At 37.0% G+C, this 18,538-nt stretch overlaps 2 protein-coding genes across 3 annotated transcripts; both read right to left on the minus strand.

Moving 5' to 3' along the window:
- Positions 1-4: 4 nt before the first annotated feature.
- On the minus strand, positions 5-13,517 carry si:dkey-28n18.9 (sorting nexin-5). The gene is made up of 14 exons (XM_057327818.1): positions 12,532-13,517; positions 12,197-12,304; positions 11,992-12,099; positions 11,847-11,913; positions 11,613-11,740; positions 3,507-3,590; positions 3,238-3,312; positions 3,118-3,148; positions 2,954-3,038; positions 2,826-2,865; positions 2,652-2,738; positions 1,700-1,789; positions 608-673; positions 5-473 (listed from the first exon to the last, which is right to left on the minus strand). The coding sequence occupies exons 1-14, from the start codon at positions 12,532-12,534 to the stop codon at positions 330-332; spliced, it is 1,116 nt and encodes a 371-aa protein (XP_057183801.1). The 5' UTR covers positions 12,535-13,517; the 3' UTR covers positions 5-329.
- Positions 13,518-13,637: 120 nt separating this feature from the next.
- ccdc174 (coiled-coil domain containing 174) lies at positions 13,638-17,895 on the minus strand. 2 transcript variants are annotated; one of them, XM_057327817.1, is made up of 11 exons: positions 17,773-17,895; positions 17,456-17,560; positions 17,274-17,374; positions 16,849-16,907; positions 16,563-16,710; positions 16,380-16,475; positions 16,144-16,280; positions 15,895-15,989; positions 15,691-15,814; positions 15,390-15,551; positions 13,638-14,088 (listed from the first exon to the last, which is right to left on the minus strand). In XM_057327817.1, exons 1-11 carry the CDS (start codon positions 17,812-17,814, stop codon positions 13,766-13,768), a joined length of 1,392 nt encoding a protein of 463 aa, XP_057183800.1. In that variant the 5' UTR covers positions 17,815-17,895; the 3' UTR covers positions 13,638-13,765. The 2 variants fall into 2 exon arrangements, with proteins under 2 accessions (XP_057183800.1, XP_057183799.1); XM_057327816.1 differs by having other exon boundaries at positions 15,685-15,814.
- Positions 17,896-18,538: the final 643 nt, after the last annotated feature.

Below are 18,538 nucleotides of genomic sequence, written 5' to 3' on the forward strand. Positions count from 1 at the left end.
GCTTACATAAAAGAAAATTCACACCTGACTAGTTTAACCGGGTGGCCTACAGACCTTGAGGTTACATTGGGATTAAAGTTAACTTTTCAGTGTTTAATGCTTATTCATTTTTACGGGAATGACATATAAACCTGGATCATTTTAAATCAGTAATTTAAATAATTGCAAAGTTGCGTGGAGCTAATTATATACTTCAAGTATTTTAAAATTATATAGAATAATGATTTGTAAACATAATTGATAACTTTAGCTTGTTTTGATATTGTTTTGTAACAATTGAATTACATTACCGGCAATAAGATTTTCTGCCAGTTAACGTTTCTTCCTCTTTATTCTGAAAACAGGTTTTTGCAAGTGTCCAAATACTGAGAGTAGAGTTTGGCACACTCCTTTGCTGTGTCAAGCTGTTTTTCACACCATCCAACAAGGAAGCTCCTCAGCACAGTCACTCTGGAGCTATGGAAGCGCTCAATCTGCCACAAAATAGCTCTATAATTAGACAATTTGCCCTATATTCTCTCAAAATAAATACTCAATCAGCATAAAAATTTGAAAAAAAATAGCCTATAAAATATAAAAGTGGTCTTAAAATCAGCCAGAAACTTACCTCCTGTTTAGCCACAGATGAGATGAGGGAGAATTCTTTCTCAGTAGCTTTCTGAATCTCCTCCATCTACACAGAAAACATGACAATTTCCATTTGAACTTTGTTGCGTCACCCTCTGTACTTTGTTAAACCACACATTTAACATTTTTGTGCCAAGAAATGCAGAAGAGAGAGGTCATGGGCAGCGGGGTGGGAGTGTAGCACAATCGTTCATTGTGGAGATTTAATCACTGACTTTTTCTCCACTTTCCCTTCACTTTCACAACTGTCTATCCATCTGTCTGTTCTTTTTGCCAACTGTAATAAGTTGCATTAGACTCTTTCGGTGTGCCATTATCTGTGCTCTGTAGACTTAACTGAAAACACACACTGTATGTTCTGCAGTTATTGATTAACCATGAAATTTCTATATATAAACACAGAGATGTAAACAAGTCGAACCTTGACTTAAACACAGGCATTGTTATGTTGGAAAAGGGCCCTGCCCAAACTGCTGCTATAAACTAAATTCCCTAGAATATCATTACACTGTAAAACTTTGCCGTAGTTTTTCAGCAGGTTTGCCAGTAACTTACATAACTACTACTTTCCTATTAGTACTGTTTTCAATTTGAGTTAAACTTTACTTAAATCAAAATTGAAACACTTCAAAATTAGCATTAGCATTGGTCTCATTAGCACAGCAACACTGGAAAAAATGAAAAACTTTAAAACTTCTTAAATTACGATATTTACATAACAAAAGTGACCTAAGATATTTAGTCTTGTTTTATGAAAGAAAATATAAGAACTAGGTAAGTTTATGTTTAAAACAAAATTGTAAATTAAATCTACAGTAAGTTACTGGCAAACCTGCTGCAAAATTACAGCAAAGTTTTACAGTGTGCTGTAGCTCACTGTAACTCACGGTAAGATATTTACCTACTTGTAAACATAGCTGTGAAGTAGAATACTTATTGTTGACTCTTTACACAAAATGTTAAATACTCTCTCATCTGCAAGTCGCTCTAGATAAAAGCATATAAATAAATGTAAACTATCCAAAACAGCTTGTAGAGATGTAATGTGGAGGGAAAGAAAGAAAGAACATACCACATCTCTTTTATTGGCCTTGGTTTTTTCTGTGTTCTTCTTAACTGTTTCCAGCTCGATCAATTTACAAGTTCTTCTGAAAAGCATTTCCTGCAACAACATAAGACAATTAATGTACTATCATTTTAATGATTCATTATATTTAATCAGTTTAATAGATCCTTAAAATGAAAAATGTGTCACAGATTACATGCAAACTCAAACTTCATTACTGTTCTATAGCACAAGGATTTTTTAAACTGGGATCCGGGGAACCTCCAGAAGATTCTAGGGGTCCCCATAAAATCTCAAGAGAAATTTATTACAGGACAAAGAAAAATCTTTAAAAGTCTACTGAACATTATTACTGTTTCATTTAGAAGTGTTCATATGTATAAGTGTTTATGTCTTCTTTTTTGCTACTTGCATACTTTTCAGGAATGTTTTTTTATCTTCATAGTGAGTTTTTCTCACTACAGTTTCCTTTATTTCACTCAATGTTCTTTGTAAAGTAGTCTTTGCAAAGATGTAATGAAAATTGCTACAGTACAAATACATTTTAATTGAAAATGTCTCTGTTCAGATTTATACATTGAGCAATACTTTCATTTTAGTCAATTATTTAATATGTTGTCTTTACAATATCACAGTTATTATTTAAAGTTATTATTTATTCTACACATCTTAAATGTTTCTTTATACAAAAAATATATAGAGATGAATATGTATTTTAGGAAGAGGGTCCTCACAAAAGTTTCATCATATTCGTTGGTCCCTCTCATGGTAAAGTTTAAAGTTTGCTATAGCAGACATACAGTAGCATTCCAGGGCCTCATAAGATTGGCAGAAAAATGCCATGAGTCGGCAGAGCTGCAATGTAGGCCGTAATTTGTGTAATTTCATACTTCCAATCTTTTGGAAAGTGTGGCTGCACAGCAAAATAAAACTAGAAATGGGTTTGCAAAAAACATACTTTCTCTGCTTCCTCATAGCGAGCCTCTAAGTCCAGGCCCAAACCAAGAGTGGCGATGTTGTTATTGGCAACTTTTTCAAAATTTCTCTACAGAAACAAAACCAAATAAAAAACATTAAATTAAAAATATTATACAAATTATAGGGTTCATGGAATCTTGTAAAGTGGCCTTACCTTTACGGCTTCAACAATATCTGACAGCTTCAAGCAAATCCTAAAGAAATCACAAAAAATAACTGGATAAACCACAGCTTGCCACTGTAGGCAGAAACACAGGGTAAATTTAAGAACTAAATTCTAACTTGGAGAAAGCAACAGCAGCTTCATCATCCTGATTTACACAGAGATGAAGACATGTGGAAAAATGGCCACAAGCCAAAGCGAGTTCTGTAAACACACAAACACATTGATAGACTATATATTCAATGTGTACTGATCATGTAAATGTAACTATGCAATGACTTACTTTGCTCAGTCAACACAACGTCAAGTATTTTCTAAGGACAAACAAAATGCTCTTGATTACATGACAATTTACTAGCAACATACACATTAAAAAAGATTAAATATTGCTTGAGCAGAGTACCTCTGTAGCAACCTTTGACAAAGCTGCAAGATTTGTGTTTTTATGTCTCTGTTTTTGAAAGAAGTCATCCACATCCTGAGGGTATTAAATGAATACTTCAGAGTCAGACATATTTATACATAATCCATTAGGTTTATCTATAAATATATACTTTTAAAGTAACTTTTTAAATCTATGTTCTCATGATCTCATAATCTTGCTTCTAGAACAGTTTGTGAATGTAACTAATTTTAAGCCCCCTCAAATACACAGATACCCCAAACACATACCTTGTGACTTTCCTTTCTCATCCCTTCCACAGCCTGACTCAGGCGATTTAGTATTCCTTTTCTGCCTCGTTGTTTTCCCGGTGACTGAACAAAATAAACATGCAATGACAAGTGTAAGACATTGTTAATATGTCAACAACATTTTTACAATTCTTCCCTTAATTAACCAAGGAAAGTTTTATTACAGTAAAAAGGTTGAATTTGTCCATAGTTTGACAAATACCATGATTAACCGTGTGTGTGTGTCTCTATGTCTATGTGTGTTAGTACGTGTGCATATTGTGTGTGTGGAGTGTTTTGTATGTGGGTATGTCTGTCTTCTGTGTTTTCAACCTTTTCTTGTTTCTGCAGGTACAACTTTAATTATTTAGCTTATAGTCAATATGTCTCATGTACAGCTGCTTTGTAACAATGAAAATTGTAAAAGCGCTATATAAATAAAGTTTAGTTGAGTTGAGTTGAGTTAATGTGGTGAGCAGTGGCGTAACTTTGTTTTGAAAAGTGGTGGGGACAGAGATGACAAAACAATACTTTGTTAAACTGTTTCTGTAATAACTGGTTGGGAATATTTATCATATATAGTGGGCGGTCCGTTCATTGGCTACTCCGCTTTTCGACTCCACTGCGCTCAGCTTTTTCGGCATTAAAAGCACAATCACGTTTACATTTCTTATTTCAATGGTTTACGATATACGTATAGAGTAGCCTACAACTTTATCATGTCTCTAGTTGCTTCCCAGCAAACAATTTTTGGTTCCCAGAACGTTCCCCTAACGTTAGTTTTTGGTTCCCAGAACGTTCCCTTAACGTTAGTTTTTGGTTCCCAGAACGTTATTTTCTGGTTATTTAAAAAAACCCAGCCTGCAACGTTCTGGGAACGTTACTTTCTGGTTGCAAAAAATAAAACCGTAAAAGAACGTTCTTAGAACGTTATTTTTTGGTTCTCAAAAAAATAGCCAAAAGGGAACCAAAAACTAACGTTAGTGGAACGTTCTGTGTTTGCTGGGTTCGTGTCTCGATTATAGCTACTTTAAAATTAATGGTTGTCATAAGGAAATGTGAAATCCATTATTTGTGCCTGTTATTTGTGAGAATCCACTAGATGGCACCATGTTCAGTGATATGTTGTAGACAAGACAAGCAACAGAATAAATAACCACGTTGCAGTAGTCGAGAATGAAACAGACATGTAGCCTATAGATTGTTTCTGAGATTTATTTGAATCATCGAACAAAACACCCAAGGTAATATAGTTTAATTTACGTGTTATATAAAATCAAATGTTTTTCACTGTGGAAATGGCTTTTTCTGTAGTAATTTTAGACGATAAAAAGATATTCTTTTATTTATCCGGTAAACCCGTTACAGTAAAACATGATGTATGTGATATAGTAAAACAAATAACACTGCCGTGCATTGTAAGTATGAAATAGCAGTTTATAGTCATATAGTAAAGACGAATTGTTTTGATTTTTCCCATGATTTTAAAGTGAATGAGCTGTGTTCTGATCATGCGCATTTAATCTACCTTAAATTATTTCACATTAGTGATGTGTTCACAATAGACCTATTTCACAGCGTGATGTGTACAAACCGGAAGTAGGGTAAACGCTTGTCCGATCAATGCTCTAGCTCCATTCACTACACAGAACAGTTGCGGAGACCAAAAGAAGTTAGGGATGTAGCGCTCCCTTTATATTGATTTGTCTAACATATATCAGACCTTGATAATAAACAAATCGCTCAAAAAACAATGTTTTTGTAATGTTTGTTTTCGGACAAATCGGACAACATATGCTACTTTTGTTTTTGGTAAATAAAATGAATGCCTGTGAGAAAACAAGCTGAATGAATGAATGGCTATGACAGCAGTAGGGCTGGAAAAAGTTTTTCCTATTTCCGGTCTCTGTCGCCATTTTGTGAAATAGGCGAATTGCTTGACAAGCCTGAGTTTTAACAGTTCCTTATGACAATAAATACGTTTAAGTCTAACCATCTTTAACTGGAGCCAAAACGTTCCTGTACTCCACGTTAATAGAAAAGTAGTGAAATTAGTTGAGAAATGAAAACGATGTTGTGCTTTTATCCAGATAACTGCAGCTCCACCATTCACTCGTATGTCTTTGTAGTCGGCTTTTGCCCTCACCAATATGGCGGCTGCGTTGACGTACGATCCAGCGGACAATGCTGCGTCTAGAGAGAGATGTATATATATATATATATATACACACAGTCGTGGCCAAAAGTTTTGAGAATGACACAAATATTAATTTTCACCAAGTCTACTGCTTCAGTAATTTTTATATGTTTTTGTCAGATGTTACTATGGTATACTGAAGTATAATTACAAGCATTTTTATAAGTGTCAAAGGCTTTTATTCAATTCAATTCAATTCAATTTTATTTATATAGCGCTTTTCACAATGTGCATTGTTCCAAAGCAGCTTTACAGGAGCAAATAAGAAAAACACAGAAAGGTAAAACACAGCACAGTGCATGGTGTTTATAGACCAAGCAAGATCATCATAATAAATAATATCTAATAAATATTTTATTGACAATTACATAAAAGTCTACATTAAGTTTACGCAAAGACTCAATATTTGCAGTGTCTTTTTCAAGACCTCTGCAGTTCGCCCGGGCATGCTGTCAATCAACTTCTGGGCCACATCCTCACTGACGGGCAGCCCATTCTTGCATAATCAATGATTGGAGTTTGCCAGAATTTGTAGGTTTTTGCTTTGCTTGAGGATTGACCACAAATTCTCAATGGGATTAAGGTCTGGGGAGTTTCTGGCCATGGACCCAAAATGTTGATGTTTTGGTCCCCGAACCACTTAGTTATTACTTTTGCCTTATGGCAAGGTGCTCCATCATGCTGGAAAAGGCATTGTTCATCACCAAACTGTTCTTGGATGGTTGGGAGAAGTTGCTCTCTGAGGATGTTTTTGTACCATTCTTTGTTTATGGCTGTGTTCTTAGGCAAAATTGTGAGTGAGCCCACTCCCTTGGCTGAGAAGCAACCCAACATATGAATGGTCTCAGGATGCTTTACTGTTGGCATGACACAGGACTGATTGTAGCGCTCACCTTTTCTTCTCCGGACAATCTTTTTTCCGGATGCCCCAAACAATCGGAAAGGGGATTCATCAGAGAAAATGACTTTACCCCAGTCCACAGAAGTCCAATCCCTGAATATCAGTCTGTCCTCGATGTTTTCCTAGAGAGAAGTGGCTTCTTTGCTGCCCTTCTTGACACCAGGCCATCCTCAAAAAGTCTTCGCCTCACTGTGCATGCAGATGCACTCACACCTGCCTGCTGCCATTCCTGAGCAAGCTCTGCACTGGTGGTGCCCCGATCTCGCAGCTGAATCAACTGTAGAAGACGATCCTGGCGCTTGCTGAACTTTTTTGGGCGCCCTGTAGCCTTCTTCACAACAATTGAACCTCTCTCCTTGAAGTTTCTGATGATCAAATAAATGGTTGATGTAGGTGCAATCTACTAGCAGCAATAGTCTTGCCTGTGAATCACTTTTTGTGCAAAGCAATGATGACTGCACATGTTTCGTTGCAGGTAACCATGGTTAACAGAGGAAGAACAATGATTTCCAGCACCACTACCCTCCTTTTAAAGCTTCCAGTCTGTTATTCTAATTCAATCAGCATTACAGAGTGATCTCCAGCCTTGTCCTGTCAACACTCTCACCTGTGTTAACCAGAGAGTCAGCTGATCTTTTTGTGGCAGGGTTGAAATGGAATGTACATGTTATTTTGGACTAAGTTCATTTTCATGGCAAAGAGGTACTTAACAATAAAATTCAATTCATCTGATCACTCTTCATAACATTCATGGATTATATGCAATTCGCCATCACAAAAACTGAGGCAGCAGACTTGTGAAAATTAATATTTGTGTCATTCTCAAAACTTTTGGCCACGACTGTATATATGTCTATGTTTAATACTGCAAAATACATTTATTCAAATTGTTGCGAGCTGCAGCAGGCACATTTGTAAACGACTTTACTTGGAGCCATTGTGCGAGCTGTCTCTTTAATATCGCGTGGTTTAGTGTTGCCAACTTGGCGACTTTGTCGCTAGATTTAGCGACTTTTCAAACCCCTTTAGCGATCTATTTTTCAAAAAGCGACTAAATCTAGCTACTCACTGAATAAGCCTTGGCGACTTATCGAAACATTCTGCTTCACTTCTACTGCCCCGCGAGAGCGAGTTTTTGCTTTCCCCGCGCAGCACCGCCTCTCTCTGTGTCTACTCTGTTCAGTAGTGATGTTACGTTCTGAGTCGACGCTTCGGAGCGTGTGTCGAGAAATCCTGGAAGCTTTCAGTGTATGGAAGGCCGTTTTATCAAAAATGTCTTTAGACGTAACGTGTACAGACGTTACACGCGTGGACGCGTTATTGCGCCTAAAGACGTAATTTCGTCTACAGACGTTAGACGCGTGGACGCGTAATTGCGTGTAGACGCGTAAACCTTAGCGGCTCCGTTGTCAAAATAAGAGTCACATCCAGCAATGCAGACCCTACTGATATTTTATCTTTGCTACTCTTTTCTGTTGGCTGTTATACTTATTTTATTAAAACATGGCAATGATACGCTTAATTTAATGATTAAATCAATAATCATTAAATGATTAATATGCAAATTTGTCCTATGGTGTGACAGCAAAAATGTAGGAAAAAACCCAACAACGAAGATAAATCTCTCTTATGCTATTTTATATGATAAAATCCCTGTTATGTTATTTTATATGATAAACATAAATATTAATTATATAAAATAATGTAAAACTAACCAATTTATTCGTCAACTACCAATATCCTGTGCTGTGATCCAAAAATAAAATGTTAAATATAACAGGGCTGCGTTTCCCGATAATGTTGTCTCTTAACTATGAAGACTCTGAAGTTACACCTTAACTCAAGTTAATCCTTTTCTAGGCGTATAGCCTACTTCCTCAACTATACCCATAAGAGGTTACTTTCTTACGCCCCACGTTACCAGGTGCTTTCCATGGTGGTGGTGCTGAATAAATATTGATGTTCGACAATCAATTATTCACTCTATACAAGTACTGCTTTACTGCGTTATGTGAGGTAGCGGCTTTCTTTATAAAATAAGCACTTTAGAAATAGTTGAAGTTGCATTTATTAGGACTCATAGGATAAAAATAAACCAAATTGCAAACTAAATCCAACCATCGATATTATTTAATTTTGAAATGAGTGTGAGAACCCGCAATCTCATGCCCAAATGTATCAACCAGCTACACTAACTGGCAGTATGGTCATATCAAAGGATCTCAAACTTTGGGTCGGAGGGTCACACAAAGCCACTTGCTGTTGCCATGCATTAAAAAAGTTTATTCCAGTAACTTACAATTACTTATATAGTTCACACGTTTATTGTGCTTGGACACTGAATGCTCAAGCGGCGTATTTACAGCGCAAAGCATGTAGCTTATGGCCGCGTTTATTAAAGCATTAAAATATAATCAACGTTATTACATTTATGCATTTGGCAGACGCTTTTATCCAACGCGACTTACATTGCTTTATCCTATACATATGTGCAATCCCTGGGATCGAACCCACAACCTTGCGTTGTTAACGCAATGCTCTTACCACTGAGCTACAGGAAGTGCGAGTGCACCGAGCTCGGAAACGGGGAGATGAGACGGGGAGGTGGAGGGGTGTTGAATTACTTGTAGAGAAGGCGCAGGTGAGATTTCTGGTCTTATTTATAAGGACTCTCGCTTGAGCTGATAGGATTGCTGATAGGGAACCAGCCGAGATGATTATGTGCTCCGGCTTCTCCCGAACTTTGTTAATGAAACATCATTTATGCTTCATACAAAAAATAAAAAACGCAGCTTCCTCGTTTACTGGTTTTCTGACATTTTTCGTGTTTTTAACATGATTTTAATCTTCATGTACTGTCCGTAGTGATTCGGATATGCATAATACTGGACAAATATGTGTTATGTGTAATGTTAAAATGCAAATGAGAACTCTCTCGGGATCCCCTAGTGTTCGGGACTCTCGGCTGCAGCCCATGTTGCCCATTGGGTTGACGGCATAATACATATAATTTTACAAATGCACACATTCTTGAAAAACGCGTCGGCAGTTGTTAAGAAAATTTCGCAAAGCCATGCTTTCGATGGTCTGTCTGTACCGCTTGTATTTTGAAATTCCCTCTTCTCCCCTGTCGTAAAATCACGTATACGCTGACGTATTCATTACTAGGACCATATGCAGTGCCACGCATGAGGGAGCATCACGTTTATATGTATAATTCATGAATGACACGTGGTTACGCTAATGATGACGTCACGACTATATGCTTAATCAATTTTATGCAAATCTTTCCGTTTTGTGACTTTCCATTGGCTAAAACCAATACGTCTGTAGACGAAATTACGTCTTTAGGCGCAAAAACGCGTCCACGCGTTATATCGTCTGTACACGTTACGTCTAAAGACATTTTGGATAAAACGGCCTTCCATATCAGTGAAGCGCGTATCGAGGCTTGTATCGCTTTAGACCAATGACGTCATAGATAACGTCTGAAGCCTCGCTTCCGCCTGAGTGGTTCAGTAAGCGGTTCGAATCTTGCCGCGACATTTTGACAGCTATATAAACCATCCACTAGCACATTCACTGCCCTCTGCCCAGTTAAACACAGACACTTTCCAGTTAGAATAATAATATTTCCCCTTCTGCCTATTATGACCAAATAATTGATTTACACACATTTGATGGCCCCATTAATTTCAAGCCAATAAATTAATTACACAGTTATGTTATACAATAATTATATTATATACCACCAGCAAATACACATTATATTCATATAACTAGATTAGTCTATGTGGATATTGATTTTTTTTTCACCGTTATTTCTTAGCCTTAACTGGCGCAAAATACAGTGCATCACAGACCACATCAGGCACATCTGTAATGTATCTGCTTGTTTTACCCTCTTTGGCCACCAGATGGTATTGTGAGCAAATGAAGCCACGAGAAATGAACCCTTTTGTGAACCACTTGGCTAAAAAGCTTCAAAGCTTCATGAGGCTTCATCTCGCCACCACTACTGTTCAGTGAAAAGCAGCACATTCAGCTCAGACCGCACTGACGCATGAATGAGATACGTTTTGTCAGACACGTTTTGTCAGATACTACTTGATGACGTCACTGATATGCGCATTAGCGCGTGAAGTCATTTGGCGACATTTAGCGACTTTTCGGGCAGGCTTCCATTGAAAATAGTTGGCAACACTTTATATACATGTTGCTGCTGATTGGGCTGACATTTTTGACACACCCACCAAACAAGAGAAAATCTCAAACCCCATTTCACTCGGAACTCGGAAACCGTAGCAAAACGTTGCGCACCGGTTTGAGCTTGAACGTGCCCCAGCTCTCACAGTATGTGGTTCCCAAACTTCACTTGGGGATGGTCACTTGGCTGTTGCGCTCCATACATTACACTTAAACAGTTTATTCCTACGACTAAAAAGTCACTTGTTGATTGGTTTACGCGTTTTTGTGCTTGGACACTGGATGCACAAGCAAGCACCGTGAGTGCGGATAACGCACGCATTTTTATATTGGCCGCGCTTCTGTCGCGGCTCTCTGTCTTCCGCAAATATATCTTACGAGTGTGAGCAACGGGAGATGGTGAGAAAGCGGCGCATCCTGCGTTTTCCACGCGTTGTAGATATTAATGCCCCCTAAACAATACACACCTTCCACAAGCATTTCTTAATTTCTTCCAAGAAGTGGTGGGGATGTCCCATACGCAAATTACGACTGTGGTGAGAGCAAACTATAGGTTACTGTGGTTATACTACTAAAAAAAAGTAAAGTTAACTTAATTTAAACTATGGTTTAATGGGTTCAAAGCTCATTTTACAGTACTTTCAACAGATTTAAATACTGCTCAAGTGGTCAGAGATTAAGGGTTAAGGGATGCAGTTTCCATCACAATATTGATTTTATTGGGTTAACATTATTAAAAAATGTGTAATAAATAAGATTGAGTAGGTATGTCTAAACCATGCTGCTTGTGTTTATAAGGCACCTCTGATTTAGTAAGAAAGCTGTCCAGCGCCTTGCATTGGCTGAGTATTGGGTGTGTCGCCACCTGCTGGAGATAAAACTCCAACGCTTTACAATAACTCTGCCAATCGTGCCCGAGAGCCAAGAAACCTGCAACATAAATACACAATATAACATTACATACACATAACTATTATTGCAGTGAAATAATTTTTAAAAAATGTTTTCATGTCACTTACATACAAATTAAACATACCAAGTTGTTTGAGTGATTTAGATGCTGTGTTTAACGGTGATGGTACTTTAGGTGGTAAAGGGGGAAACTGTGGAAAGACACAATCCCGTGAATGTTCTGAAGTTAAACATGCCTCATGTATTGCAGTTTTTACAATGTGACTCACTATGACTCCCTGAAGCCCAGGAACATTTTCTTGTGAGAAAAGATTCTGCTGAAGCCAGTCAAAGTCCTCATATGTACGAAACACACACACACCACCACTACTATTCAACTGAGCAAAAGAAAAAACAAGTCAGGTGTTTTAAGGGGACATCTTTTGAATATTTTAGATGTTTATGAGCCTAAAAGTAAATCTATGAACAACTTACTTTCTGAGAAGTGATGGCAAAAGTCAGAATATCTCCATCCTGTGTCACATCAGTGATCCTAATGCTGCTTGCAGTAACACTTAATTCTGCTTCTGCATATGAACCGTCCTAAACCACCCACAAACACACTCATTTAAACATGAATTTTGTAAAAAAATTCTCAATCCAAATAATTGTTTTTAATGTGACAATAATAATAATTTGGTTTACAAATAACCCAAAAAGGACGAAATCTGAAATTTACTCACCGGTATTACATTTTTACTTTGCTTTAGTTTTTTTGTTACAAAAGGATCATATGATGATGACAAACTCAACCAAAAGTGGTTACTTACCATCTCCCTTGCATTCAATTGGCTTCCAACTTCTAATCTGTGATTCCAAAGAAGAAATAGTGACACATGTGAAAACTGTGAGTTAACAATCAGATTTTAAAATTCAACCACTGTCCTCCCTCTCTCATGTTGGCACAAAAACTCAAAATGCTTGCGCATACATTCTTGTGGAGACAGGATATCCTTCGAGCCAAAGTTCACCGTGTTGTGGTCCTGTGATTCCGTTGTATGTGTGTTTATTTGATCCAATATATACTCACATTTGTGTCCTCTTTTCAAGAGCATGTAAAATGTGTGAGTTTATTGGATCTGTGCATATTCCACTAGAAAACAATGTAGCTTGTAAAACACTCATCATAGGCTACTGAATAACCAAACACAAAGTTTCACTGCAGTCATGTGCAACTTATAAACTTTGCCCAGTCTACCAAAAATGCTCACGCTGCATTTTGCACATAACATTCATCATAATATTACGTTTACGTATTTGCCAGACATTTTTATCCAAAGCGACTTACATTGCATTATACTATGCATTTGTTTCTATAATGTGCAATCCCTGGGACCAAACCCATGACCTTGGCATTGCCAACGCCATGCTCTAACCACTGAGCTACAGGAAAGCTTATATCAAAAAACAGAATGCAAAAAACATTGGTCTAAGATTTCTGAACCTCAACTACAAAACAGATTGCTGTGAAAATAATGAAAGGGGCTTAAAAACAGTCTCATGCTTACGCAAAAGAATGAAGAAAGCTCAACATGGACACAGTAACCAAGCCTCAGCAGCTCTGGTTAAATCAAAACGTTATATGTTCCTTTAAGACTGAATCCACTGATTTTGAATGTTTTTGCTATTAGAGGGTTAAGTTCCCTCTTAACAGGGTAGTGTGTTGACCTTGTCTATAGGACACATGAAACAGTATCCTAAAATGAGTGGGGTAAGATTATTTACAGATAACACAAACAAATGCTTTTATTGTAAACAAAAGGCAACCTATGTTTTTATTTATTTGTTTGTACTCAACAATGTAAAGTCTCACTGACAGATCTTATAGAATAAATTATTGCCAGAAAATCTGCATAAAGTCCTGTTTTAACACAGCAAAAAAAAAGATAATCATAATTATCAGATAACACATAACAATCAGAAGGTTATGTATTTTAATTCTACAGTTCAGTTAAAATTTGTGCCACAAAGATGTGGGTAATGATTGTTTCCAAGATTTACAGTTCAGGAGGCATGTTTGTAGAACGATAAAAGGTCATCTAAACTCTGTGTGTGATCTGTCTGTGGTTGTGGATGTTGCATATGTTGGTATTGTGTACATGTGGGTATGTTAGAAGCATGCGCTGGGGTGGATATGTTATCCATGTCACTTTCTGTGTCCCTCTGGGACTCGGACCATTTAAAGGGAAGTTTTGCTTTGCCCTGCCCCTTCTCTGCAGCTCGGCTGTAATTGCCCTTTCTGTTATCTGTGAAATAAGCAGAAGGTGGAGCAAAGTCTGAATCACGCTCATCCCGACGGCGACTTGTCCACTGACCCCAGGAGAACTCTGGAAAAGAAAAGGTTTAATTGTACGACTTTAAACATAACACAAAATGAAAGTAAAACTGAACAAATATTAAAGCAAATGACAAGAAAAAGAGGAATATCCAACAGGTTCTAGTTACCGAGGTTCACAATTAACCGCGCTAAAAAAGATCACGGTTAATTAATCGTAAAGGCTCCGTTACACCGCATGTTTCTGTTGCACAGAACGGAACTGTTGCAACTTACAATTACAATCAAGGCTGTAGCAGTGACAGTTGGGCTTTCAGTGCAACGTAAACAAACATAGCGGCATGTAAGTTAATGGAGTAGCACACCGGACAAGAAGCGTCGTGTCGAGGACAGCTCACAGGATGAGTACTTTCTGTATGCGCAAGCTCAAATTCAAAGTCTACTCCTGACGCAAGTTGAACCAATTTAACTTATTTGATGTTACTATTTAGCGAATAGGCTCTATATCACGTTGATAAATCCATTATAGTTTGTTGTAAACGAGAACAGTGATCCGTGCGCGCTAGCTCTTAAAGGGACAGCAGCATAATAAATATATGTTTTAATGCCACCAAACAACAAAAAACGAAGACAAAACAGACTCACTGATCAACTTTAATAACTATTTAATAATAATAATAATATGTACTTATTTTTGTTTTTTATTTTTAATAAATTTGCAAAGCTGTCAAAAATCAGTTTTTTGTTTTGTCATTATTGTGCATGGAGTGTAGATTAATGTAAAAAAAATCATTTAAAGTTGTTTAAGATAAGGCAGCAGCATAACAAAATGTGAATAAAATGAAGGGGGATGAATACTTTTGCAAGCCACTGTATATTTCAGTATACCGTGAAGACTATGAAGCGTTATTTTACATTTGACTCCTTTATTCAGTTTCTGTACCTAATAACCAGTTAGACCAACCTGAAACACCTAAAAAGCACTGTTAATTTTATTTGTGTGTTTGCTTTATTATATTTATTTGTGCTATTCCTCATAATTTGATCATTTGTTCTAATTTTATTACTAACTGATTGACTATTATTATTAAAGTTAGGCTAATAGTTTTATGGTATTATGAGCTTATTGCATAGGTAAAAATACAAACTAACAACTAGACATTATTATTTATTTATGACTTTTTGTGGCGGGCAAGTAACATTTTTATCAGGGCCAGTAAAAATGTAGAAATTAATGTATGCAGAATAATCGGCATAATCGTTCAACCGTGATTATTATTCAGACTATAATCATATCTACAAAATCTAGAATCGTTGCATCCCTAGTTTACGGTCGTGTAAACCCCAGATTACCTTTGCCTCTGTCCCACTCTCTGATGTGTGGAATGCCAGGTTGAGTGTCCTTCCTCTCCTGGATCTCCACCTCGACTTTCGCAACCTTCTCAGGTAGTGGAGGTCCGATTACAGCTTCATCATCATTGTCTTCATCATCAATCTCAGCACCACTGGCACCAGCTACAAGGGAGCAAAGATCAGCCAATGAGCCAAAAAACAACCACATGCACATGAACATGAACATTTAAGAATGCATCACCAAAATAAGGTCACACATGCTCTGTATGCTTCATAACAAACAAAGATCATGCACCATTGCCTTCAACTTCTGGCTCCAGCTTGCCTTTCTTCATCCTCCTCATCCTTACTTTAGCTAGTCGAGCCTCAAGCAGAGCTTTTCTCTTCTCCTTAAGTTGCTCTCGTTTGCTGCGTTGATCTGTGGTCTTTGAGAAAAAGAGAATTCAGAAAAACATTCATGTATACTATTTTTGTTTTGTAAATATTTATTTTGAAGTATACTGACCTGGTCTCTCAACATGTCAAGAGTCTCTCTCTGTTTTCTGCGTTGTTCTACATCCTGGGAAAAAGCAAAATAACCAACACCAAGCTCTCTGGCCTCTGAAACAGACAGACACATGTTTTAAGTGAGATGCTATGCAGATTTGATTCAGCCATTGCTTAAACTCTCTCACAAGCAAGTATTAGCCATGTGTCCTGTGCATATAAAAACGTTTTAGTGTATGTGTAGTGTGAGATCAAGCCTACTCAGCACCTTGCTCTCTGATATCCTCAAAGTGAATGGGCCCGACAGGTTTCTTCATCTGTTCCTCCTCCTCTCTCTCCCACTCTTCTCTTTGCATTTCCTTCCTCATGTCCTCAGATAACAGAGTCCGGTCAGCTCCAGTCACCCTGCACACAATGACACACATTAGAAATTAGTTAAATAGGGAGGTGGTCTAGTAACTACTGCACCTATAAATAACAACATGGTCAGCCGATTTCAATTGCCTCTTGCTCTGGAGATCTTGGTCCATTTTCTGAAAATCTGGTAGATCTTTTCTCAGACATCTTCGGGAACGTCCTAAGGCATCAACATAGTCCACCCTTCGAGAAGGAGAACAAGTAAAGCTATAGAAATTCAAATGTAAATCTTGTTGTGTCTTCATGTGTACGATACATGTTTATGCATACCATTCCTCATCTGCATTCTGCGGGGGTGGAATTTGGATGTTCACCTCTGAGACCTGCTCATCTCTGTCTTCTGTTACATACGTTTCATTCCTCTGATTGATAATCTTTTGGGTAAAGTCCACTAGGTAAAGACTTTCAGTCTCCTCATCTAAAAAAGACATAATGCCTCGTTTGATAGCTTTCTGTTTATTGTCAGGCTAAATAATGTCTAATGGAGTGTTTCAATTAATAAAAGCTGTTTAATAAAAGATTTAAGGAATGCCTGCCAAAGCCAGCCACCCTATACCTGGGAAATCTCCCTTTGTCATCTGTTCATAAAGACGCGCCTTTTCTTGCAATTTCTGTCTGTGTACGAGAAAAATGCATCTGGTGAGCAGCAATAACAGACCTGCATTTTACATAATAAATATGTATATACTGTATATACGTTAACAGTGCCATATCTTCTGATATAATAATGATATACCTACTGTTACATAGTTTAAAAGAATAAATACAAAATAAATATTGCGTTTTGTCATATCGTTTTACATAAACATAATGACTTTCATTGGTGTGGCATATAACTGTCGAAACAGTTGAGCTACCATAATGCGAAAATGACTTTCTGGGTTTCAGGAAAATACAGATATACATATCTATCAAACTACCTTAATAGTGCAGAACTTGTCTATTATTAGCATAATAAAACCTGTTTTATTGATCACTTACCTGGATTTAGATAAGGTGACTTCTTCCTCCGTGGTCTGCTGAACGTCCTTCTGCGCTCGCGCATTCACTCCTTCATTTTGTTTACTCCAGACATTTGGCTTCTGCGAACACACACGACCAATCAAACACAACACAACAGTTTTTATGAAACAATACACTTATTACATGTAACTGCGCCTTACCTTAATTTTGGTCTTGGGCTTCTGTGCAGCTCCGGCATCTTGGCCAAGTCGGTCGTGCTTAAATTCCTCCTGTTTCCGATATAATTCTGCTTTCAAATCAACCAGCTGAAATGCAGAATAAAACTAAACGTTATCCAAAATGCTGAAAACGACCAAGCAATCACGATAATTTATCATTATTAAATGATAAACAACCACACAAGACAAGTTCACCAGCAAATTTCGTGCTAAGCTAACGTTAACTGCTTTCATCGTAAAAATCAAGCCAAATCTGTCAATCTCGCCCAGAACAACACCTTCACATACCAACTACTCACCGATGAAGCTGTAACATTATACTGTTTCTTCTTTTTATCCATATTCAACTTTAAATTCTTTAGTAATACATTCTAGATGTACAGAGTAAACCGATGTTCCAAACAATGTTATAAAACGGTGAGTCTGCCCTCTACTGTATTGGAGTTAACATCACAAGAATATTCATTTTGACCTGAAACCAGGCATCACAATAGCTTGTTACACTTTTACGAATTTGAAAACATTACAAATCATAATCATATATAAATTATACATAAATAATATTAACACAATACAAAACCAATGTGTAAATAAATACAAATGGTTCATTCTGTGTCAAATCAACCAAATTTGTAATATTTCTCTGGCTCGAATTTTGATTTTTTTTAAATATTTTTACAGAAGCAAGACCAACACCTGAAGTGATGAAAGCCAAAATATTAAAGGCCATGAGTACTGAGTATACCTCAGAGCTCTACTCTAACTCTAATATAGCCAACTAGAATTTAAACTGATGTGGATCAGAGCAGCATATATACAGGTGCTGGTCATATAATTAGAATATCATCAAAAAGTTGATTTATTTCACTAATTCCATTCAAAAAGTGAAACTTGTATATTATATTCATTCATTACACACAGACTGATATATTTCAAATGTTTATTTCTTTTAATTTGATGATTATAACTGACAACTAATTAAAATCCCAAATTCAGTATCTCAGAAAATTAGAATATTACTTAAGACCAATACAAAGAAAGGATTTTTAGAAATCTTAGCCAACT

The sequence above is a fragment of the Triplophysa rosa genome, unplaced genomic scaffold (genome assembly GCF_024868665.1).
Source record: "Triplophysa rosa unplaced genomic scaffold, Trosa_1v2 scaffold29_ERROPOS3643519, whole genome shotgun sequence".
NCBI classification, from domain to species: domain Eukaryota; kingdom Metazoa; phylum Chordata; class Actinopteri; order Cypriniformes; family Nemacheilidae; genus Triplophysa; species Triplophysa rosa.